At 37.2% G+C, this 24,665-nt stretch overlaps 4 protein-coding genes across 4 annotated transcripts; 2 read left to right on the forward strand and 2 right to left on the reverse strand.

Annotated features, from left to right (window-relative positions):
* Positions 1 to 4,612: 4,612 nt before the first annotated feature.
* Positions 4,613 to 6,665, forward strand: LOC140796317 (probable nucleoredoxin 2). Its single transcript, XM_073149293.1, has 3 exons — positions 4,613 to 4,839; positions 5,172 to 5,651; positions 5,738 to 6,665. Exons 1-3 carry the CDS (start codon positions 4,741 to 4,743, stop codon positions 6,344 to 6,346), a joined length of 1,188 nt encoding a protein of 395 aa, XP_073005394.1. The 5' UTR covers positions 4,613 to 4,740; the 3' UTR covers positions 6,347 to 6,665.
* A 524-nt stretch (positions 6,666 to 7,189) lies between these two features.
* LOC140796454 (pentatricopeptide repeat-containing protein At5g39350-like) lies at positions 7,190 to 9,946 on the reverse strand. Its single transcript, XM_073149489.1, has one exon. It carries the CDS (start codon positions 9,944 to 9,946, stop codon positions 7,190 to 7,192), a length of 2,757 nt encoding a protein of 918 aa, XP_073005590.1.
* Positions 9,947 to 10,689: 743 nt separating this feature from the next.
* Positions 10,690 to 14,366, reverse strand: LOC140796976 (probable protein phosphatase 2C 62). The gene is made up of 5 exons (XM_073150208.1): positions 14,166 to 14,366; positions 12,428 to 12,679; positions 11,978 to 12,254; positions 11,445 to 11,599; positions 10,690 to 11,012 (listed from the first exon to the last, which is right to left on the reverse strand). The coding sequence occupies exons 1-5, from the start codon at positions 14,196 to 14,198 to the stop codon at positions 10,875 to 10,877; spliced, it is 855 nt and encodes a 284-aa protein (XP_073006309.1). The 5' UTR covers positions 14,199 to 14,366; the 3' UTR covers positions 10,690 to 10,874.
* A 3,116-nt stretch (positions 14,367 to 17,482) lies between these two features.
* On the forward strand, positions 17,483 to 22,586 carry LOC140795934 (uncharacterized). The gene is made up of 7 exons (XM_073148759.1): positions 17,483 to 17,836; positions 18,392 to 18,475; positions 18,844 to 18,984; positions 19,944 to 20,009; positions 20,894 to 21,061; positions 21,417 to 21,743; positions 22,336 to 22,586. The coding sequence occupies exons 1-7, from the start codon at positions 17,534 to 17,536 to the stop codon at positions 22,435 to 22,437; spliced, it is 1,191 nt and encodes a 396-aa protein (XP_073004860.1). The 5' UTR covers positions 17,483 to 17,533; the 3' UTR covers positions 22,438 to 22,586.
* Positions 22,587 to 24,665: the final 2,079 nt, after the last annotated feature.

Below are 24,665 nucleotides of genomic sequence, written 5' to 3' on the forward strand. Positions count from 1 at the left end.
CATTATAGCATTCGTCAAATCTATTATGGTTAAGCTGTTAAATGTATCATGGATGCAACATTACTCCTTCAGTTATCCTTTTGATTATACTTTGGAGATATCTATGCTTCTTTTGTGTAGGACAAATTTTTAGGCAATAAATATCTTAATCTCTGATTGCTTGTGAGCATGGGGAATCTGTTCATCATTATCAGACTACTGCGTTACCACCCCTGCCGGCCTATAGGTGTCACAGATGTTGATCACTTCTCTAGCAAATTAATATCTAACTCTACCAACCTAGCAGTCTTATGTGAAAGTACAAAGACTTGAAGCAAATGAGCAGAGACAAACAAATCTTACCCCCTTTCAAAGATCATCTCCTCCTCAAGCTTTGTTTGATTACTTTCATTCATCACCTTCATATCGTTCAACCCACCACGTTCTTATCATCCCTTCACTAATCATCCCCTCACTAAACCCCAATACTACAAACTCATCTCTCCTGCAGGTACAAATAGGACATTCATCCTACAAACTCCTCACACTTACACTTCTGACCATGGACATGGATGAGAGCCTCTCCTTTGCAAGCATGGTTCGACAAGCCAATAGCAGCCGCCATGGCTCACCATCGAAGCAGACCGACATTCCCTCAGATCACAGTTTCAAATTCCACACCAACTTATCATTTTTTACAAACTCGCCGTCTTTAACATCGAAAGCTCAGTCACAGTAGAGACGGCGAGAAGGGATTGACGGTGGTCAAACGGGTGTCGTTCCAGCTGGAAGGAGCGAGTAACGGGTAGGCTCGTCGGAGAGGCAGAAGGGAAAGCGGCGGCTAACGGGTTTTTTCAGAACTTTTATGTCAGCATGTCGTGAAAGCCATGCAATTGAGCCCTCAAAGCCTGTAGTGGATGATAATAAGATCATTGCAACATAGATGATTGATTTATAGGTTCAGGTTTAAGTATTAGTGTTCTAATTGTTAGTCCTCTTTTAATGGCTTCAAGTTTTTATATGGGGAGAATTTTTTGGCATTGTTCTTAAATTGAGCTTGATCTTTTGAGAAGCCTACTGAGATCTATTGAATTAACTTTGAGCTAAATGATAGTTTTCTCTTTCCTCCTGTTGTAATTTTTGTAGGCTTATCTCCCTTTTGGAAATTTTGAGCTTACTCTGCATTGCCAAACACTCAAATTGAGAGTAGACAAGAAACTCAAATTTTTTTGTGGGTATTTGATCTCTATTCAAGTAAAAACTTAACCTGGGTATAATCCATCAAGAGTAGACAACAGTCACTAGATTGACCCCTATTCAAGTAAAAACTCAACCTGGGTATAATCCATCAAAAGTAGACAACAGTCACTAGATTAACCCAGAGGGCTTGCCTTTTGCGAGAGCCATAATACTAGATATGAGCCTTAGAATCAATGAAGTCGCTAGATCCTAAAGATACCATGGTAGTTTGAAAGTTCAACATAATTTATCCTAGTTCACTTGGAAGATGACTTGCCGAGTAAATATTACATTAGACTCCTCAAATTATAACTCATTTTCATACATACAAAACCCCTTCCCTTCGATCTTTCTTTCAAAACAAAAAAAAATCTGATGAATAACTGACATAAATAATATTTCAAAGATTTTATTTAATTAAAGAGATTGATGTAAACATTAATAATAGTTTAAGAGGTCTAGATATAATTAATTGTCTCTAATTATAAGTTACAACTATCTTGCATCTCGAATGTCCTTATTAATCAAAATGGGCAGGAAACTTTTCCATGTCTCCATTAAAAAGAGAAACATGCATGCTTGCTTCCACAAGAAAGCAAGCAGTTTCCCATGATAAGAAGTAAAAGAAGATTAAACTACACAAAGAATCCATTGTCGTGTCTCTGAAAGAGAGAGGTTATCCATGATTTAGATGTTACCACCTTTCCAAATGGACAAGACTCTTGGTCATATCATGCTAGCTAAGCTAGACCAAGAAAGAGAATAATGGAGCCCCTATCGGCTATAACTCTCTGGCTTATTCTAAACGTAATCTTGAGAGAATAAGATATACACACTATTACCATCATTTATGAAGGGACTCTATTGTTATTAGAAACATATCACTATCTCCATTTTCGTCAGATATTTTAGTTAAATTGTATAAAAATTGGATGTAGATTTGGATAGAATTAATTCTTTAAGACTCATACCATATAAATAAATATATAATTTGGATGCTCATAAGGTATCTAATTAATTGCATAGACGGATCGAAGTTCATCTTGATGTATATAAAAAAAAATTATATATTTCTCTACCGTCTTGTCCACCTAGACCACCACTTTTCCTCATCTTCCTCACTCCCTCTCATCCTTCTCTTTTTCTTCTTTTTCTTATTTGGAAAGAAAAAAAAGAGGGAGAAGAAGACACGAGTAATTTTGATATTTATAAATTATTTTATATATTATAATAAAATATTTCTGTTACCGTTTAAATTAATGCAGAATATTAAATAAGAATTATTGAAAAAAAAAGACGTCTGATTATAAAATTCTCAAAAATAAAATATAAAATATAAAATAGATAAAATATAGGGTGCGAAACTAATTTTTCAAAAAAAAAAGACCTCACTCCTAAAATATAGGAAATGATACTTTAAAAAAGAATCAAAATTTATTTCTCTCGATATATGTAACTAAAAAGAGTGTGAAGCGTAAATTCTTTTTACACGTAAACTAGAACAAAGCCGCACCCACACCCCCCACTAGATCTAGAATACAAGGCATTAGAACGAGAGAAAGAGAGCAAAATTCCACCTCGTGAGTTGTTTGGCTTTTGGCGCTGTTCTCGAGGGAGACATCCACCTAATGCCAGGGCTTACGTGTCCCATCTCCTTCACGAGATTCTTCACAGCGTCACGAAACGAGTTTTTTATTTTTTGTTTATTACCAAACTAGCCCTGTCTCTAGCTCTTTTTTACTACTTCCTTTACCGGACCTCCCCCAAAATTAATACTTAATCAAGTTCACTCCCCAGTAAATTTATATAAAAAAAAATTTCTAATATAAATTTAAATTGATTTCAATTTTACCTTTATATAATTATTTTCTTTCAAAATCAGTATATTTTTTTTTAGTTTTCATATCATACTTTTCAGTTATTAAATTTATTAAAGTTTCATTTTCTTAGATAAAACACCGGTAAATTCAATATTTTATTTAAAAAATTTCATATAAATCACCGATAAGTTCATAATTTTATTCGATTAACATACAAATACAAACATTAAACTATCTATTACTAACAACTACATGTCCCTATAACATTACGAGGGCTAATTTGGTCAACAAGAAAGAAAAAGAACTCTCACGAAACCCCACCATATCCTCCCACGTATTCCATCTAGATGATTGTCAAGTAGGTCGGCGGGTCCCCTCCTCCATTAAAAGCGAGAGAAAAAGAAGGGAAAAATTAAAATAAAAAATAAAAAATCCAACCCAAATCCTTTTTGTGTCGTGTGGCGGCGTCTACGTGTCCCATTAGCTGCCCTATTCATGCTTGTCGATCTACGTGTCACGCCGAATGTGGTGCACCTCAGCTCATTCCTCTCTACTAGGGTTTGTGATCCGAAAAAAATATCCAAAGCTAGGGTTCCCCAGCTCTCTCTTCTTACGTCAATTGATTGCACTTGTATATTTGATCTATTATCTAAAGCGATTGTCTCGAAATAGTTAATGCTATCAATGGATGTGGCGGCGGTCATGTTAACCGATCAATAGCTGATAGTATACAAGACTGGAAGAATTTGATAGCAGTTTACGCTGCCGTTAGGGTTTTGTTTACTAGTAGAGCGAATAGTAGTACCGCACATCCTCTCGCTGGGCTAACAGTGAAGAATGGTCAAAGTACTGCTTCATTTAGCCACTCGATCTACTGCTTAAGTTAATGAAAGTCTACGGACTTTTTTTTATGAACTAAATGAACTATCATTATATGTATATATTTAAAGTTTTGGATCAAAATACCTTGTTTAACTATCTCTAATAATTGGCCCATGAATCGAAACTTTTGACTTTTGCCACTTGTAGTGGTACCAGAGCTATTTATGTTTGAGACGCCTTGTTTACTTTCTATTTTTTTTTACTCTCTGCTTTTTTAATGAGAGAGTAGTTAGAGTTTAATAGTGTCCTAATTAAATTGATGCAGTTAGAGTTTAAACTTAAGAATCTTTTTATACAATATGAGGCTTCTTTAATTATTTGAGAACTATCCAATAATAGATTAATAAATTAAGTGGACCCAAAGAATCCATTAATAAATTAAGTGCTCTGAGAGCTACTTAATATAACTATAATAAAAGTACTTTATCCTCGTACACTCAATCATTCACTATACAATCTGTATTATATTGCGAGAATATTCTTTTAATTACTAAAATACAAAGCTATAAATATTTTACATTCTCTTCCTCATACATTCTACGTGGTAATACAAATAGAATACATGAGAAAATAATATTCATATAAATTGTATTTCATGGAATAAGATGTAATTTTCATAAATAATATATATATTTTAAAGTAGAGTTGATTATAATTTTTAGTTGTTATTTAAAATAAAAATTAAGTTTTTTATTTTTTGAAGTGAACGAACTAAGCACTCCTCTTAACTCGCGAAGCTTCTCATAAACCACAGGGGACACTGCGAGAGAGAGAGAGAGAGAGAGAGAGAGAGAGAGAGAGAGAGAGAGAGGGGGGGGAAATGGAAGCTTTAACAACTGGTTCGGCTGCTGCAATGGGAAATGGCCGCCTCCTCTCTCAATTGTCCACAGAATTCCTCACCTCTCCATCAGGAGAAAAGGTGATGTTATATGTAACCCTTTTGATAACTCTTGTCTTGTACTTTTTTCTTCTCCTCATCTTAATCTTACTAATTTCTTAAATTGGTTCCCCCCACCCAAAAAAAAATAGAACTTCTGGGTCTTCCCAGATATAGAACCATGTTATGGCTTCATTTCTGTTCATATTTTAGGAATTATAATCTGAATTATGTTGTCTTTGTTATGCCATTTAACAATGAAAGATCATCCGTGAAATGATGAAATTGCTGTGTCTTTGATTAACTTGTCATCTCCTCCTTTTGGTTGAACTTTCTAATGTGTGAGAATGTGTTGAAACTGCAAAATTTTGCAGGTAGAACTTAAGGATATAGAAGGCAAGATCATAGGACTATATTTTGCTGCAAACTGGTACCCCAAATGTGAGACCTTCACCCTGATTCTGAGCAAAGTTTATCATCAACTGAAAGAAGTAGGTTGCAAATTCGAGGTTGTGTTTGTGTCTTCTGATGAGGATCAGGCTTCGTTCGAACGGTTCCACGCCTCGATGCTGTGGCCCGCGATACCCTTTCGCGATCTGCAATCGAGGAGATATTTAACGAAGAATTTTCAGATTGAAGGTATTCCTTCTCTCATCATTCTGAGTCCTAATGGTGAATTGATACATACCAATGGCGTCGAGCTAGTCTACCGCTACGGAAGTCGAGCTTTTCCGTTTACTTCACAGAGGATTGCTGAATTGGAGGCTGAAGAGAGACAAAAACATGCATCTCAAACTTTAGAAAAGATTATTTCAATTAGTGGTAAAGACTATGTGATGAGTCATGAGGAGCAGGTAAGAATTATAACATCTTGCTTAGGATTGAGTTCTGCTTATATTTAATGAGATCCTCCCTCCCTTATGCTAGTAAAATCATGCAGGTACCTGTAGTTAATTTGGTAGGCAAAACAATAGGATTGTACTTCTCAGCTCAGTGGTGTCCTCCATGTGTGAAGTTTACATCAAAGTTAGTGTCTGTGTACAACAACTTGAAGCAAAAGCATGAAGAGTTTGATGTTGTGTTTGTTTCAATGGACAAAGATGAAGCTGGCTACTCACACTGCTGCAATGACATGCCATGGCTTGCACTACCATACGACGATGAGTCCTCGAAAGCGCTAGCTCGCTATTTCGATGTCCAAGAAATTCCTACGCTCATCATAATTGGTCCTGACGGGAAGACGGTTACAAAAGAAGGGAGGAATCTTATAAACTTACACTCAGAAATGGCATTTCCATTTACCGAAGCTCAGATTCAGTTGCTCCAAGAAGTGATGAATGAAGAAGCCAAGAGCTATCCAAATTCTTTCAACCATGTGGGACACCATCATGTACTTAATCTGGTATCTGAGAAATCAGGAGGTGGTCCTTATATATGTTGCGAATGCGATGAGCAAGGATTAGGCTGGGCGTATCAGTGCCTCGGATGCGGTTACGAAATACATCTGAAATGTGGTCAGGAGGTTGAAGGAGAGAAAAGATGCGGCTGATAGTTTGTTTTGTGCCTCTGGTGAGACTTGAGAGTAGGCTGAGATAATTAATCTGAAGATATCTTACAGAGAATTTGCTGTGAAGAAGGTGTGGGGTATGTAAACCTTATGACTCATCGAGATGACTTTCATTTTTTTCTTCTTTTTTCGCTTCGAGTTAGAATGTAAGTAAGTCTCCTGTTCTTATAGTTTATCACTTCCAGAGTAAGAATTGTATCTTCCTCTTGTTTAGCTATTGCTATGAAACCAAGTGTTTCAGCAGAGCTGTAAAGTTCCAAAACAACCTCAGAAGTGCAGGTTTTGAAGTTGAAGTTGGCTACATCATTAATTCTATGTTAAGAAAGGAACCTCTTAATATTTAGGAGAAAAAAATTATAAAATACAGCTTCCGATGCAAACAGGAATGCGATAGAGATATATTTCTATAACAATGTTGAAAACTAAGAGAAATTTTAAACCTGTTAACAACCACTGATCTTGAAACTGAAAAGCATAAATACATTTTCATTCATATAATAAATACTCTGACTTATCTATGTGATGCACTTCTTCTACTAACATTTCTATGTGATGTGCATCTTCTACTGACAGTACAATGCAATGCGCATTTTGTACACATCTACACAATGCACTTGTTTTTTTTTACAGGAAGTAAGCATACATGGCCTAAAACCCTAGGAGGAAGAGTAACCTAGGAGATTAGGATGTAAAGAGGAGAATGAGAGAACGACAGCCACTTCCAAGAGCCACCATGATCATGCTCTGAGCTGCCCATTCTTTAGACAGTTTTCATTAACAATCCTCGAGATATAGATGTTCAAGAAAATCATCTGTTTCTTAATGTCATGAGAAGCTGTCCACAATGCTCACACCGTGTACTTTCTTGAGCCGCATATTGTCAACTTTACTTCTGATCAGATATGCGTGTGCCCATCTTCCAGCCTCTGCACACATATTAGATAGCAAAACATGGTATCCACAGTTCAGAGGATCCAACTCAAAAAGATTTTTGGCTGCTGCTAATCCTATGTCCAAATTACCTTGAACTCGACAAGCTCCCAGCAGAGCACCCCAAACATCTACCCCTGGATCTGTTGGCATCTTCTCCAGAGTTTCATGTGCCTTCTCGACTAGTCCGTTGCGCCCAAGAAGGTCGATAATAGATGAAATATGCTCTATCCTCGGCGACACCAAGCGAGCACTGGTCATTAGATGAATATAGTGCTGGCCTTTCTTTATATCTCCAGCATGGCTACAGGCTGATATAAGAATGAGGAAAGTGGTCATTGTAGGAGTTAGGCCAGACTGCTGCATTTCACAAAAGAGATTGCTGGCCTCTTCTGTAATTCCATGCAGACCATAACCCTGAATCATGGAATTCCATGAAATTACAGATTTGGAGTTCATCCTATCAAAAAACAGTCTAGCCATTCTTAAGTCACCACATTTAGCATACAAATCTATCAGTGAGGAGCCAATATGCACATCAGATTCAAAACCAGCTTTACAGACGACAGTGTGAACCCTTGTCAAGCAACTCAATGTACTGACAACTGCGCAGGCCCTAAGAAGGCACAGAAAAGTGACTGAATCCAGTGCAACATTATTAAGCTTCATCCGATGAAAAATTGACACAGCCTCGCTGATTAGGCCATGGTGACTGTACACTGCTATCATATTATTCCACATAACTGTACTATTCTTTCTAGCTTTATCTAACACCGACCTTGCATAATCAAATTCGTGGAACCTCCCATGCATAGCTATAATACTGTTAGCAATGAACTCATCATTGATAAGACCTGCTTCAAGTACATATTTGTGAATAAATTCTCTTTCTCTTGCACATCCTCGTAGAGCAATAGCCTCAATGACTCCCACAATAGATGTTGAATCTGGCATCAAGCCATCTTGCTGCTGCATAAGATGGAAAAGCTTCAATGATGTTCTGGGAAAACCATTCTGAAGGCAACCGTTTATCATTGTGTTCCACGTCACTATATTCCTCTGCTGCATCATCAAAAACAGGTGGCAAGCAATATTTAGACGCTCGCACCTAACATAAAATTCTAAGAGTGATGTGCTAACAAAAACATCACAGTCAAACTTATTTCTGAACATATACCCATGAATGCCCTTGCCCAACCTCAAATCTCGTGATTGACTACAGATAGATAGACCATTCACAAGAGAAACAGCATCCAAAATGCACCCTCCGACCTGCATAGAGCGTAGGAGCTCCAAGGCTTCAGAGAAGTACCCATGATGAGCATAAACAGTAAGCATGGTGTTGCAGCATACAATTGCCGTGCTGATTTTAGATACCACATAACCTAAGATTCTGTGACCAAATCCAATTTCACCACAATCACCATAAGCAGCAATCAGGGAACTACTCACAAATAGATCAGAATCAAATCCCATCACTATAACAAGGCAATGAAAACACATAACATGCTTCACACATCCTCCAAGAAGCCTTACAGATTGCAAAGAGCTCACAAACAGTTCAGAACTCATATCTGACTCAACAAAGCGCATGCACCTGATTAATTCTAGAGCTTTATCAGGACATTTCATCCGAACATACCCATCGATAATAATACTCCAAGAGACGATATTTCTCACCTCCATCCTATCAAATAATGACTGCACAGCATCCACCATTCCACATTTGCAGTACATGAAAAGCAGAGAATTCATGGTGTAAACATCCATTAAATATCCTAACTTGACCATAAGAACATGGATCGATCTCCCATCCTCAATAGCATCTTCTCCTATATAAGCACATGCCTGGAGAGCTGTTTCAAGTGCCACCAAGTCCATACACAGCCCTTCTTCCTTTAAAAAGCGAAAGGCTTCTAAAGCTCTCCAACAAAGTCCATTTCGTGCATACCCAGAAATCATGCCATTCCATGATACAGCATCTTTTTCTACCATCCTCTCAAAAATTCTCTCCGAGACATGAACATCACCAATCCTATTGTAATAAACAAGAAGTGAATTAACCAAGAAATTGTCTTCGATTTCGCGATGGCGAACAGAATAACCATGGATAGACCTCCCGAGCCTCCTGTCGTCAGAACTGGCGCAGACCTGAAGCAAAACCGAGAGCGTCTGGGAATTGGGGTTCTCGCCACAGATGCCCATCTGCAGAAAAAGAGACAGCGCCTCGTGGACACACCCCTTACGCATGTAACCCGACAGCATTGCGTTCCAAGCACCAACATCTCGCCCGGGCATTTGATCAAACACCTCACGAGCGCCGCTGACGTCACTGTCCCAGCACTTGGATAGCGTATCGACCAAGGTGGTAGACACCAAGATGTCATTTTGTAACCCGGATTTGACGATTTGGGCAAAAAAAGAGAGACCCAAATGACGGGAATGGAGGAAAGCGGATGCCTTTAGGAGAAAGAGGTAGGTGGGTCTGTCTGGCCTCACGGCTTGCGTCCTTGATACGTGGGCGTAGAGGGAGAGGAGGCCAAGGTGGTCTCCGGCGTGAGAGAGCTCTCTTAGCCGCGAGTGCAATGTGAATGGCTTCTGAGAGAAAGAAGCTACGGACGTACAGAGAGATCGATAGAAGGTTAATCTCATGCCCGGGAGTCGGTCATATATACATGGCCGGACAATTTGCAATGCGAAAAAATTAACGTCTAATAAAGATCGTAATATAAATATAAATATAAATAAGGGAAAACAAGTAGCGGTCCGATCAAAGTCCACTCATTGAGCCAACATTGGGCCTGGATCGCATGGGCCAGTGATCCTTCCACTGTTATGAGCGGGAGCCGGGAGGTGATCACTGCTCTGATAAAAAGCCAGCCTCACCGCTTTGCCCTCCGAGTGAGACAGATCGTTTGCACCACCTTTGAAGCCCTTAGGTCGAGATATCATATAAAGACACTAAACATATTCCAACCGAAGCAGTGCAACGGCGTATAAAGTAGTGTAACTATAATGTCACGGGTTATATTTTCTTTTTTCTTTTACTTTCTTTCTTAATTTGAAATAAATGAGGAATAAGCTTGAGGGGAAAAAAAATTCTGGATCACCAGCTTCTAAATTATAATATAGCTTACTGATTAATGCTTCTGCAAAGAGATGTATGCTTGAATGGAGAGAATAAGAAGGGAAAAAAAGCGAAAGAAATTTAGTAATTTTATCTTTTGTTTTAGATATATGAGAAAGGAGAGAGATTTTCGGTCGCAAAGCGGGAAAATTCCTTTTCTCTTAATATCAGAACTATCGATGAATATTTGAGATAACAAGCATGAGATAACCAAAAATTGGCAGAGAAGTACAATGTGAGACAGACATTGTTTAACTTATAACTAAAATGATGGAAAATGCAAGCAATAAATATTATTATTCCCATAAATACAAGATGTTGCAAAAAATATTCTACATTAATAGATCCACATAACAGGTTTGTTGTTAAAAAGAAAAGAAGTTAAGCTATATTTGCCAGCAAAATACAAACCACCCTCGAACATTGGACTTCAAATACAACTTTGGATGCAGCTCACTGAAATTTTACAACAATACAAGAGATATCATCTTTGCTTTTCTTGGTCAGAGCCTCCTCTGTGAGATGCTTGGCAGCTGCCTGGGGATCCTTAATATCTTTGATTGCGCTAACTGCCTCTTGGTTGGATATCACCTAGTGAAACATTATATTTTCATGAAGTAAAGTTGCGAAGAGGAACAGGAATATTTCTAACTTCTTATCTTTTTAATGCTCGAGATACATACTGATGATTACTAATGCAAGATTCTGGCTACAATGCATAGAATGTACTTCCAACCTCCTTTCTGGCATTCCACCTCAAAATTTTCACCTCCTTCAGAATTATACTCACCTTCACCAAAAGCTAATAAACGTAGCACAATTTTTCTTTCTATAAGACAATATTATGATGAGTAATGCATACGAGTCAAAGAGTGGAGCTGATGGTAGCTTGTAGGGAGGGAGCAGTAAAGCTTTCATTTCTATATGCACACATTATCATCAAAGAGAGATGAGCAATTTAGTCTATATGATATTTAAACTATACTACTACTAAGAAAAGCCATCATATTGTTAGTAGATTACCTTCCACAAGCCATCGCTAGCTAGAATTAATGACTCCGTCTCGTCATCAATCAACTTTCTCACTACAGCTGGTTCAGAACTAAGGTGTGCTTTCAAGCTCCGATCTCCAAATGCTCTTGCCACAGCCAGCTGCCCATCAACGCGTGGTACATCTCCTGAATAAAGCACACAAAGGAGACTCATTTATATTTCGAGGTCAGAACAACCCAAAACTGTAAGGACTAGGAAAGTCCAGTTCTGCTCTCTTCTTTTACTGTCAACAAATATATGGCGGCTAACTATTTGTAATATGTAAAAGAAGATAATTGTTAAAAAATCTAGAGTTATTCTAACTGCTATAAAGGGTCATAATAAAATGAAATTACTTAACTAGGCAAAGCTCGAAAGCATAACTCACTAAAGGTCACTAACTACTGGTTACTTCTAAATTTTTTAATAGTTTGCAATAAAAAGGAATTGTTGATGGTGCAGCAACCAATTCAGATCCCACAAGATAGAGATCATTTCTGTTCCTACTAGATATGGTGGGTTACCAGGAAGGTTCGACACAAAGCCGCCTTTATCCTCAATTGATTTCCGCTCCTTGTCTGGTTCATGATCAGTGGAAAGCTGTTCAGCCACACCATTCTTGCTAATTACAGCTCGAGAGTCTCCAATATTTGCTACCACAAGTTCTTCACCATCTATTAATATAGCAGTAACTGCAGTAGAACCTCCTCTCCCCAACTCAACTGCTTTCTCCAATATCTTACTGTCAGTTAACTTATATGCTTTTGTTATTGCACTTTCTGGGTCACTCCAAAAATCAGGCTGCATCAGCAGAACACTTAAAAGGTTTGAAACAAAAAGTTTGCTAAAATACAGATAACACGAGTTAAAAAGTTCTACATGATTTCTTCAGAAAAAAATGGAAGCACTACATGAATGCAGCACAATCTATATGGTTAGTGGAAAATACTGAAACCACACAGAAAACACAATACCTCTTTCAAGATATTCTCAAATAGATGTGAACGCAAGTAATCTGGAACATCATGGCCCAAATGACCATCAAATATTGCAAACAAACCCAACTCGTGGCCATCCACTTGCCGGAAGTCTGCCACCAGATAATCTTCCATTGGGTGAGTTGATTTTCCCTTTACCAAGTGATATCCATGTCTGACATGCCTTCCTGATTTCTTGCTCTTGCCTTTTCCGGTAGTATCCGACGTGGATGAACCGACAACTTTAGCCTGTCCGAATCATGCAGACTATGTCAATCACATTTCTGAATCAAATAACAACTGAAATCATGAAATCTTATGAGTCAACTGCCAACTGGCCATGAAAACATGATGATATATAAATCCATAAAGTAGTGCATAGTACTTACTGCGTACTTGTGCAAGTCGACCAGAACTAGAAAATAAACCAAAAATCAGTTTAAAGAAGTTGGTGAAATTTATCAAAACACCCTTACTTTTATTATCATCCACATCTTACCAAAATATAAAATTTATCTTTTAATGCTTCAAGAATACCTTGAATTAATTTTACCCTAACAACAAACTAATGGAATAGATAATATTCCGTTACTTTTGACAATTAAAAATAAAATAAAACACCTAAAATATCCCTCATTTGACTTTAAAATATAGTTTTCCATTTATTTTGCCTTAATCTAAAAAGAACTTATTCAACGTTACTCAAGAGTATTACAGTTATTTTGCATCTATAGTTATTTTAACTAATCTATATGGTAACTGATAATTAAAAAACTAACGGCAATGTATTTTTATCTTTTGAAAGCATTTTAAGCAAAATGTAATGGCTGAATGATAAATATCTATAATGGCAGGATGTGAATGATTATAACTGCTGAGAGCATCTAAATAGTAAGCCCACCCCAATATGAGTTCCATCCTATTGCGACTTCCCCAGACTTCTAGTCGCACAGCCGAGAGGCAAATGTAAAGTTTTTTTCTTTGGTAAATTTACTAAAAGTATCATATTTGCAAGAGTTTAAGTAAATAACACAAATAGAAGAAGAGATGGATTCAATTCAAAAGAATTGATTAATTTATATTCCTCTATGGTACAAGACAGATGCAAAGTTCAAACTCTCCCCATTCCTTTTGCCTTCATGAGATTCTGCAAGTAGTTCTAAATGATCATCATCCAGACCGGGAGATCTCTCAGTATCCATTTAGAAAACTCCATCTTTTCTAATTGTACAGACCATTGATTCTGGATCATAGTTCATCCAGTCCATAAGTCCCAACAATTCGTCCATCCTGGAACCCTCTTTACCATAAATTCAAAGACATGGTTCCACTTTCTTCCATACCTCCTTTAACCTAGTCATTCTTGATCTCCCCTTCCACCATATTTCCTTCTCTAAGCATACAAGTGAGTAAGATAATGGCAGGACGATCACAGATTCAAGGTATGGAATTCACACTTCCCCTTTACTTTTGCACACTCATGTCATCAATCCCACTTCACTAGAATCAACTTGAAATGAAACAATTCTAAAACTAGTCCGGAATTACTCCACATTCCTCCCCAAAGATCAAGCCCCTGGTAATGAAATCAATAAACTCAAACGTAGCAATTATCAACCCTAGTAATACATCAGAATCAAGTAATACTACCTACAATCTTTTTTTGAGAACAATAATACTACCTACGATCATAAGCAAAAATTGGAAACAAAAGAAACAAGAATCATAACCACACCTTCATCTTATGCAAGATCTCCTTTCCCATCATCCTGGCTGCTGCTGCTAATTTAGGCAATTCAGAGTAGGAGATAGAGATGATAAAGATTAGAGAGAGAGAGAGAGAGAGAGAGAGGTACTAATTTAAGAAGAGAATCGGAATAGCTATCCGTGATCCGTTGACGCGGGAGTCGGTGGAGACAAAATTATTGAAGGGGGAGCCTTCCGCACGCCGTATTATCATTATTATTAATTTTTCTCTTTGCCAGCGGTGGCCGCAATTTCTGAAGAAGGTTGGACTTTTTTGCAAAATGTCCGCTTTATCTTCTGGGGTCCTTAAAATCCTTATTTACATTATTTTTACTCTGTTTTGTATATATATATTAGTTGGGTATTTTTATGTTTTGATCTATTAAAACGGTTTAGATTTTAAGGAATGTATTATAAATATAAAAACAATGCATAAGCAAATAAGAAGGTTTTGATGGGTATAGATGCAAAAGTACCGCTTTATCTAATCTTCTTTTCCTTTCGATAAAAGGGTTTGATCGAGTCAGTCAGTGACAAGGGGGATAGGAACCTTTGAACTCTAAAAGGAGCACAGGTTTGATTTTCTATTCTTCTTTTTTTCTCTTTTCTTTTTCCCGAGGCTCTGACCGTTTCTTGATTCATAGGATGGTGGGTGACGAAAGAGATGAGGACGGAGATGGTGACGGTATCTGCAAAGTGGGATGATAGATTTAAATCTCCTTTTTATATCAGTGAGGTCTTTTTTATTTTTAGAAAAAGAAAAGAATTTTTTTTTTGTGTATATAACACTATGTATTTTAATGAAATTAAGATTTACACTCGTTATTTTTACTATTTATAGATTGAGCTCTATAATTTAGTAAATATGTGCAAAAAATACGCCACTGTTACATTTATTAGTTAAATTTACTTAAACCCCTGGGTTAAATGAACTATACTAAAAAAATTATAAAAAAATACTCTTAACTAAGTTATACTAAGAGTATTTTAGTTATTTTAAAAATAAAATATCTCTATTTAATAGAATATTCTCACAATGTTAATTTAAATCTAACTTATGATGTTTTATGCACGTATTGGCTAAATTATAAGACTCGATTTAAAAATAGTTAAAATATAGGGTGTAAAATCTAATTTTGTTAAAAATTATAGTGTTATATATAAATTTCTAAAAAAAAATGAAGAAAATATCAAGTGAGTAAACATGGCTGTTACTTTAGTCATAAGTATAAAGATTGATTTAATTTTTTTTAAAATATATAAAAATAAAATAATTTTAAATATGAGTACACGAGGTAGAATACATTTAATTAAAAAAAATCTCAACTTCTCACATCTCCTTCTCTTGGCTTCTACTTTTCAACTTTGTGTATCTCTCCGTCAAAACAGAGTCAAGAAAAAAGAAATAAAATAAAAAGAAATTTGCATATAATATCCCGTCTTTTAAAAAAAATTATGATTCACATTCTACATTTTTACTATTTATAAATCAAAACTTATAGTTTAACAAATATGTCCAGAAAATACCTTGTGATCCGTTAGTTAAACTTAACCAAACATCTGAGTTAAGTTAACTATACCCAAAAAAATTACGAAAAATACTTTCAACCAAATTATACTAAGGACATTTTAGTTATTATAAAAATAAAGGGCAATTTAATTATTTTAGAAATAAAATATTTTTACTTAATAAAATATTCTCATAATGTTAGTTTAAATCTAACCCAGAGTAATTTTTATATATATTTACTAAATCATAGGGCTAGATTTATAAAATAATAAAAATATAGAATACAAATAATATTATTATTAAAAGACGTAGTGTTATAATATTTCTCTAAAAATAAAAAAGGCAAGTAGGAAGAGTACTGGAAGGACAGATGAGCTTGCGTGATTGTCAACTACTTTGATAATTTGAGGCAGACCTTCGCATTTATCTTTGATAGAGGAGGTTGCCAGTCTGCAGCCACTTGACGGATGGATGTGGCATCATGTGAATGAAAGCAAAGTTTATCAAGTGATACTACTTTTTGTTTGCTTCAGCATTTATTATTCACCTCCAAAGCAACGCAACTGATGGTGGTGGTCTATGCGCTAATCCCACAGTGGATGATAGAAGTATGAAGCGAAGCCCCATAGCCACAAAGCCACTTAATAATGCCTTTTTCTTCTTCTTTTTTTGGCTCCCGTTGGGACGAAGAAGAGAGGTGGAGACAAGACGAAGAAAGGAGAGTCTGCGTCGTCATTTTTCTTATCGTATTTGAAGATGTAATTTAGATACAAGGAAATTCAATAAGAGATAAGCTACCCATGAGCTTCTTGAGTTGCCTCCAAGGAGGGAGGTAGACCACGAAACTGAGCTTGTGCCTGGGGCTACCGGCCCTGGCACCCTGTAGGATGGCGCCACCTGAGCTTGAGGAGTTAAGCAAGCTTCTAATGTCAATAGGTTGATTGTTTTGCTCATGTATCTTCCAAAAGGAAAAGAATATTTTATGAGAGGGTTACTTGGGTTCTTCTAATAGATAAAAAGTGTATCATGGGAAGTTCGTGGTGGTGGAGGAAGCAGATCGGAAAGACTAATAATAATAAGCACCCTGCTTTTTCTCATCCATAGAAAGGAAGAGAGGGGTCAACAAGCATGTGTTCCTCATTCTTACCGAAAGCAAACATGTCTATTTCATCTAATCGATCGAATCCCTCTTCGAGACAGACCCAAGATCGTTACACTTTTCGTGCGAGTTGAAACTTATTCGATAAGGAATTTCGCTAACTTAGGACTGTTATAGTTACGACCGCCGTTCATTGGGACTTCGGTCATCGATTACCTTGTCATCAGGTCACCAACTTCCTTGACTTTCCGCTCCCCTTCATCCGATCCGATCTTTTGGTTGGTCTAGTCCTTCCATGAGGAAAATATACATATATTAATAAAAATTTAAATAATAAAAATATAACAAAAATATACATATATTTTTATATAACCTATAATATAATCAAGTATAATAAAAAATATAATATTTACATTCAAGTCAAAATTATATGAGAATTTAGTCCATAAGTTAAAAATATACTAAGCCTTTGTAAAATGAGCCAAACCATAAACCACAAGGTAACCCAAATATATTTCAAAGCATTACTTATGAAATATGTGCGCTGATGCTACAAGCCAAATTAGCTCTTATTTGCAAGTAGTTTAATTGTTTGACCCATAATTGCTAATATGTTTCTGAATGGGAATTATCTTGCAAATCAACCTGACATGGTGTATGTAATCACATATCTTTTTTTTTTTTCATTTAAATCCCCCAAAAAAGTGCACATTTTCTACGAGGAGAAAGGAAAGCAGTGTGTGTGGAGATGTCGTGCCGTCATCCTCTCCGTCTCCTCCGACGCCTCACCTCGTCCTCCCAATTCCCATCTCCTCCTCTGCTCCTCCCCACTCGTAAATTTAGTCCCACATCTCGTAATAGTCTCTCAACTCTTCTCCCATCTCCCACACTCCATAGCAACAGCGAACGCCCTCTTCCTCTCCCCCACCTGAACAAGAAGTCAAAGAAAGCGGAAAGCTTCTGCACTCGAGCGGCGGAGATCGATGAGGCTTCCACCTCTCTCTTCTCTCCCTACCTCTCCGTTCGCGTCCGGTGCCGCAAACGAGATGCTGTGAGTGCCACTACTGGTAGATTTGCTATAGCTTGAGTGAGATGAATCCATGTTTGGGTTCAGGAAATATAAAGTACGCGTTTTCCATTGAAGTCGGTAGCTTGTGGTAATGTGGAGGGTGTCGATCAGTTGAAGAATTTGATTTGTTAGGATTCATGCTTCTTACTAGCTAATTTAACATGGCATTTTACCTAATGCATTTGATTCTAGAGGCAACTCCATCATTGGTTTTAGTAGCACACCGACAGTTTATAGAGGTTATCTATTTAATGTTAGTTGTGTAAATTGCATTCGCACCTTAGAGAATCTTTATATGATCTTGCACATGTGTCTCAAACTTTTTGCCATCTGATTCCGTGCTTACCTGTCAAGTCATCAATGCATACTTCACTCGACATCCAGAACCACTAGAGAGCAGGAAAGATTCACTTTTATGATGATTTGGAAATTTTACATGCCATTCATTTAACTCTGCCAAAACATTTTGTGCTTATTCTATAAAAGATGAAGAAGGTTTATCAATATTTATACACCCAACACAATTGTATTGTGCAGGATATGCTCTCCGAAGCTCTTTTGTGCTTTGGTGCTACTTCTGTTAGTATGGATGACTTGAGTGACTCTAGAGACCTTGATGAAGTAAGTACAAAATCTCCTTACCGATTGTCTTTAGAGTTGTAAATGTAGTGGTTTGTTCATGCTTATTCGCATGCAAATATCTTAATGTGGAATGATCCATGCAGCCCTTTACCCTCGTCTTTAGTTTAACTTTGGAAGAAGTTAACCTTGAGAATACCCAGATCTGTAGTTAATTTGAATTATGATATCTTGGACATATTAGGCTTTCAATGAATAAGCCTAATACGCTGGGTCGTGTTATCTATAAGACCTGTTTGCAATCTCTTCTAGCATGTGTTGAGCTATTCTAAATAAATGGTTATTCAGTATATTAAGTTGCTTCAATTATTTGTGAGGCTTTTGAATTTCCTATATGCTGCTTTATGCAGATCTGCATAACCTCAATATTTGCAGATGGACAAGATGTGGCAACATGTGTTTCAAAGGCTGCAAATTCCATTGGTTTGAACTACATACCAGATTATGAAGTCTCCGTTGGCAAGCAATGTGATTGGTTGGCAAATGTGCAGGTGAATCTACTATGATGCTTAAATTTTTTCTTCCCCCATACTTTTTGGGCATCTTTATTTCAAGTCAGTACAACCTTTTCATTATTATTTGTAGTTTGTGGTACTATAGTTTGCTTTAATTTTTGCTACACAATTGTTTTTACCTTTACTTTTATTTTCATGTTTTATGGAAGTAATTATAGTAAATCACGAAAAAGGACAGGTTAACCTTCAGTTAAATGTTCCATCATATCACTTTATACATCCCTTTATCATATCAACTGGTAGTCTGCAGTTCTATGAAGACTATTACCTCTCTACCCCTCTACCAAGAGGCTTTTAGTTACCAATTAATATAATCAAAGCGAAACCTTGCATAATGGTTTAGCATGAGACTGCAGATGCTATTTAACTAGTCGTGCATGATAACTTATTCTTGTCTTTGGCTAGTCTCTTAGTGTCACATGGTAGTCCTTTTTTCTTATTTTCTTTTACAAGGTATTGTAGAAGGGTGTAGCTATTTTGACAAGCTTGTGTGTGATATGATGGATTTTCAGGTAATGTTACTGTGAGAAGATGCTTAAGATTTTGTAGCAATGTACTACTGTAGATTAAACTTCAATTATTTCTCTACTGTTTACTGGAAGAAACTGCAATCTGCAATGATTTATGATTCCGTGTTTGAATTAACTCCAACAGTCCCTTAATGACTCTTATGATCACTCAATTATATCCTAAATAGTTTCTGATCCAATTTAGGATATATGGAATGTAGCTAATGTGACAATATTTTTAGATACTAATGTAGATTTGTAAACTAGTGGATGCTGCGCTAGTTCTTATCACATTATAAGCTCTCCCTGACTGGTGTTTTATAATGTCATGACCTGTTTGTTACATTTTGTTTCTTATTTAATTATGAATCTTTTATCATTATTGATATGAGAAAGGGGAATCACATCTCATTGTCTTTATCACAGGAAACATTTCATCCTACTGAGGTTGTTGAAGGTCTCTGGATTGTTCCTAAATGGAGGAATCCCCCAGTATGTTTTCACACAGATCTGATATTATTTCTTTTAAGTGGATATTTCATGAATGGTTATTCTCCTCTATTCTGTTGGTCAAGATTCAATAACAGATTGTAGAACTGATATTAGTGCAACTTTGCATTTTGCTTTGAGATTCTATCTAAGAGCCAGATAAAAAATCAGAATACTAATTAATACATATTTATTATCGATTCCTCAACCAAAGCATACCCAACTATAAACTCCACTGCTATATGTGCTAACATTTTATACATGAGGGTGATGAAAGTTAGCATGATTGTACAAAATAATATTCCATATATAAGTATATAACAACTTACATGTTTGTTAGGCTTCATTTAAGGCAGCCAATTTTATCCTGTTTCGATGAAGTTTTGAATTGTGGATCCTGGCTTATTAAGAACTTTTGATGCCACTTTACTAGTTTCATCTTGAATTGAAGTAAAAACTATGTCCTGACAAGCTAAACAGCTAACCATCAACTGGTCTGAATCTATTGTCAACATGCTAAGCGTCTGATCCTCTGATTTCCAAACATGAATACATGAATTGTATTCTTAACAAATAAGCTTTCATGATATGTAATTATGCATTAATTGTGTAAAGTGTGGTACTTAAATCTAGATGTTGTAAATTATTTAAACAAATGAATCAGTGCTTGACCTATCAGACAATATATTGCATATGCCATGACTTTGAAGAATATTAGCTAAACTCAAAACCATTTCATGCCAATTCAATGATGGCAGGAAATTGGTGCTGCGTCTGAGTTTGGAGTGGTGCTAATTGATTGATTGAAGCATCTTAGGAAAAGTAGAATTGAGTCATATTATGTGGAGTAATTTGATTGATTTTTCGTTGTTTGTGTTACCTACCAGGATTTACAAGCAACAAATATTATCCTCAACCCAGGATTGGCTTTTGGGACTGGGGAGCATCCTACAACTAAGTTGTGCTTGCTGTTACTACATGGGATCATAAAAGGTGGAGAATACTTCTTGGACTATGGGACAGGTTCAGGAGTTTTAGCAATTGCAGCAGTGAAGGTTTTTCATAGTCTTTTCATTTCTCTCTATGTTTATTTAGTAAGACTAAACCAAATATTCATAGTCAGCCTTGGGAAACTTTTTGTTATTATCCTCTTTATTTGCTTTTTCTTATTTTAGAGCAACAACCACCAAATATTGTTTTTCTATTCATTTTTTACGTCAATTGCACTGCAATAACAAGTATGAAGCAACTTGGACTTGTTTCATATACAAGAAACTCCCAAATTTTATCTCTACAATGTCATTTCGAGTTCCAACACATTCTTATAATTGCATAGCTTTGGTATATTCCACGGGCTAGAATATTTTGTTCAGTAATCACTGCATTCTCATGTTGTTTTCTTAAGTGCAGATGGGAGCTGCATTGTCTGTTGGGATAGACATAGACCCCCAGGCAGTCACCTCTGCACGTGAAAATGTTTCCCTGAATGGTATTGATTCCAGCAAAATGTCTATTTACTTGGTTTCGAGCAAAGACTATTCCACATTCGATGCTAGCAGCCAAGAGAAGTTGGAGAAGCAAATCTTGCATAACCCTGAGTTGGATTCTGCAAAGAGGAAATTTGACATTGTCATAGCAAATATACTTTTGAATCCTTTAATGGAATTAGCTGAAGATATTATTGCTTACGGGAAGCCTGATGCCATAGTTGGTCTTTCAGGAATTTTAAGTGAGCAGGTATTCCATTGAAATCATCTTTGAAAGATTGCCATATTGTCGATATGCTTTTTGGGTAAAATAATCATCTCCAATTGTTGCTTCTACTCTATTGATAATTATATGCAAGGTGTAAATATTTGGACAATCAACAGAACCACTAGGCAATTATGTTCTCTAAGAGATGGATGTGCTAGCTGTTGCAAATATTTTTCCAAGCTAAGTGTTCATCGAGATTGCATATCTTTGATGTAAATAATAGAAAAAAGGGCAGATATGACCATCTTTAGGTTGTATGTCCGTAATTGCAAGATTTAATGTAGATAACTCTTGACCAATATCTAGCATGTAGGTTGTCATGGCAATTTTCTCACTAGCCTCTTTTTTTGCCTGCTGAGAATTTAACACTACTTTTAGAGGTTTGGCATGAGGTTAATACTCGGCCATAATCGTTCTATCTGTCTATCTATTTAGAGAGGTTTGGGGTATTCATTGGATGGTTATGATGGTCTTTCTCGTCATGTTCTTCAAAAGAACACTTATCAAGTTATCATATATATCTTTGCTCTTTCATTTGATGTACTCAGTTTTCTTGTTATCTCTCTTGGTGCAGGTAGTACAAATCAAAGAAATTTACTCTCAGTACTTGCATAGTATTACAGTTTCTGAAATGGAAGGCTGGGCCTGCCTTTGTGGAACCAAAAAGAGAAACTGATGCTGTGTTCCATCAAAGCAGATCAGGAGTGTCATCTGAGCTCAGAAAGAACGTGCAATCTTGAGTTGATGAATGACTACTTTGTTGGTATCTGCATTCCAGTTCTAAGAACAAAGGATATAGCAGCAATATTGTTATTTTGACCGAAATGAGGTTTACTGTAGGGGTAACAAAATTTGACCCGACCTGATAACCCGACACGATAACCCGACATTTAATCGGGTTTGGGTTTGGTATAATCGGGTTCGGGTCATAAACGGGTCAACCTGCCTAACTCGTTTAATAAACAGGTCGTGTTCGGGTTTATACAACTGACCCGTTTTGACCCGTTTGACTTGTTTAATTATACGGGCTGGGTCGAGTTGGGTTGGGTCAACCCGCCAACCCGTTTATATATAATATATATATATATATATATATATATTATAAAGTAACCTAACTAACTAACCCTCTCCACTCTCCACTCCTCTAGCCGCCTCTGCCTTTCTAAATTTTTTGCCCCCATCTCTAATCTCTCTCTCCAGCGGCGATCGTCTACCACCACGTCTTCGCCTGCCGCCTCTCGTATCTCCGCCTGCCGCCTCCCGCATCTCCGCCTGCCGTCTCCTCTCTCTGTCTCCGTCTACCGCCCACCGCCGAGTCCCTCCATGTCTTCGCTTTTTGCGGTGCTGTAGTCTCCGCCTGTCGTCGTGTTGCAATCTCCGCTTGCCACCCCCACTCCCTTTCTCCGCTTGCCGCGTCTCCTCTCCTCCTCTCCCTGTCTTCGCTTTTCGTGGTGCTGCAGTCTCCGGCTGTCGCCGTGTTGCAATCTCCGCCTGCCACCCCCGCTCCCTTTCTTTGCTTGCCGCGTCTCCTCTCCTCCTCTCCCTGTCTTCGCTTTTCGCGGTGCTGCAGTCTCCACCTGCTGTCGTGCTGCAATCTTCGCCTGCCGCCCCCGCTCTTTCTCCGTTTGCCGCAACCGTCTGTCGCGGTGCCTCCATCCCCTTCCCTATCTCCGCCTGCCCTCCTCTCCTCTCTTTGCTGCGTTTACTCTCCTCCAACCGCCTCTTCGTCCCTAGCTACACCGACCACCTCATCTTCCTTGGTAGATCCGGAGCTCGTGCCATGGGAGCCAGCTCCTAGAGCCTTGCCTCCACTGCTGCTACTTTGTTAACACCAACGTTGAAGCTTGAGACAATTTGAATTTATTTTTACTAAATTTTCCTATAATATTGTAAATTATGCTGGATTTGTGCAAATTTGTGATAGTTTATCTCTGTGGGTGATGTATTACGCCGATTAACTCTAAACGGGTTAAATGGATGTAAATTTAAATGGGTTGTATTTACGGGTTAAACGGGTTGTTAAATGAGTTGAATAAAAAATATAATATATTTATTAAATGGGTTATATAAAAAATATAATTTATTTATTAAATGGGTTATACGGGTCGTGTCGTGTTACCCGTTTAATAAACGGGTCGTGTTCGTGTTTAGAAACATTGACCCGTTTATTAAACGGGTCGTGTTCGTGTTAGTACTATCTTAACCCGACCCGAATCTGACCCGATCCGAACCTAGCTAACCCGACCCGATTGCCACCTAGTTTACTGTAAACAAAATTCTATATGCCATTTTGCTGCCTAACCAAATTGTACTCGTCGAGGTAGGTCAGTTTGACTTGCAGAAAAGTCTGTCGGCTTTATCACAAGATAAAGAGTTGATGTAAGAATCTGCAATTCTTTGGAGCATTTCCTATATTTCTTAGTCAAATGGTTACAACTCCCTCAGTGCACATGCAAAGACCTATTCTCGTGTTTCATTTATTCTTATTTTGATTGAATCTTACGTGATTATTTTATTTCACTCAGTAAACTTAGTAGTGCATGTGTGACAAAATAAGAAACCTACTAGCCTTTTGCTTGAGATACATCAAAATAAGAAGAAAATTTTGTTTTGTATACGGATCTCAATGGGCTGTTCATAAATAGAACATAAAAGCCACAACCCAAACCTTAGAAAAGCGATCATTTCAGATATGCAACTACAATTTGATCCTCGCCGTTATCTGGTGGAAAAGTCTTGAGGTCTTGATGGGAAGAGAAAGAAATGCAAAGAGTTGCAAAGAAAAAGAGAGTATTTATATGCGCATCTAGGTTGGTTAATGGACCTCCAGAGGACCAACCAGAAGCACTGGCTTCAGAGAATCGTACATTCCAAAGGGAAACACTGTTCACCTGCAGCAGCACC

The sequence above is a fragment of the Typha latifolia genome, chromosome 10 (genome assembly GCF_019914945.1).
Source record: "Typha latifolia isolate L0001 chromosome 10, TyphaL0001v2, whole genome shotgun sequence".
Lineage (NCBI taxonomy): Eukaryota > Viridiplantae > Streptophyta > Magnoliopsida > Poales > Typhaceae > Typha > Typha latifolia.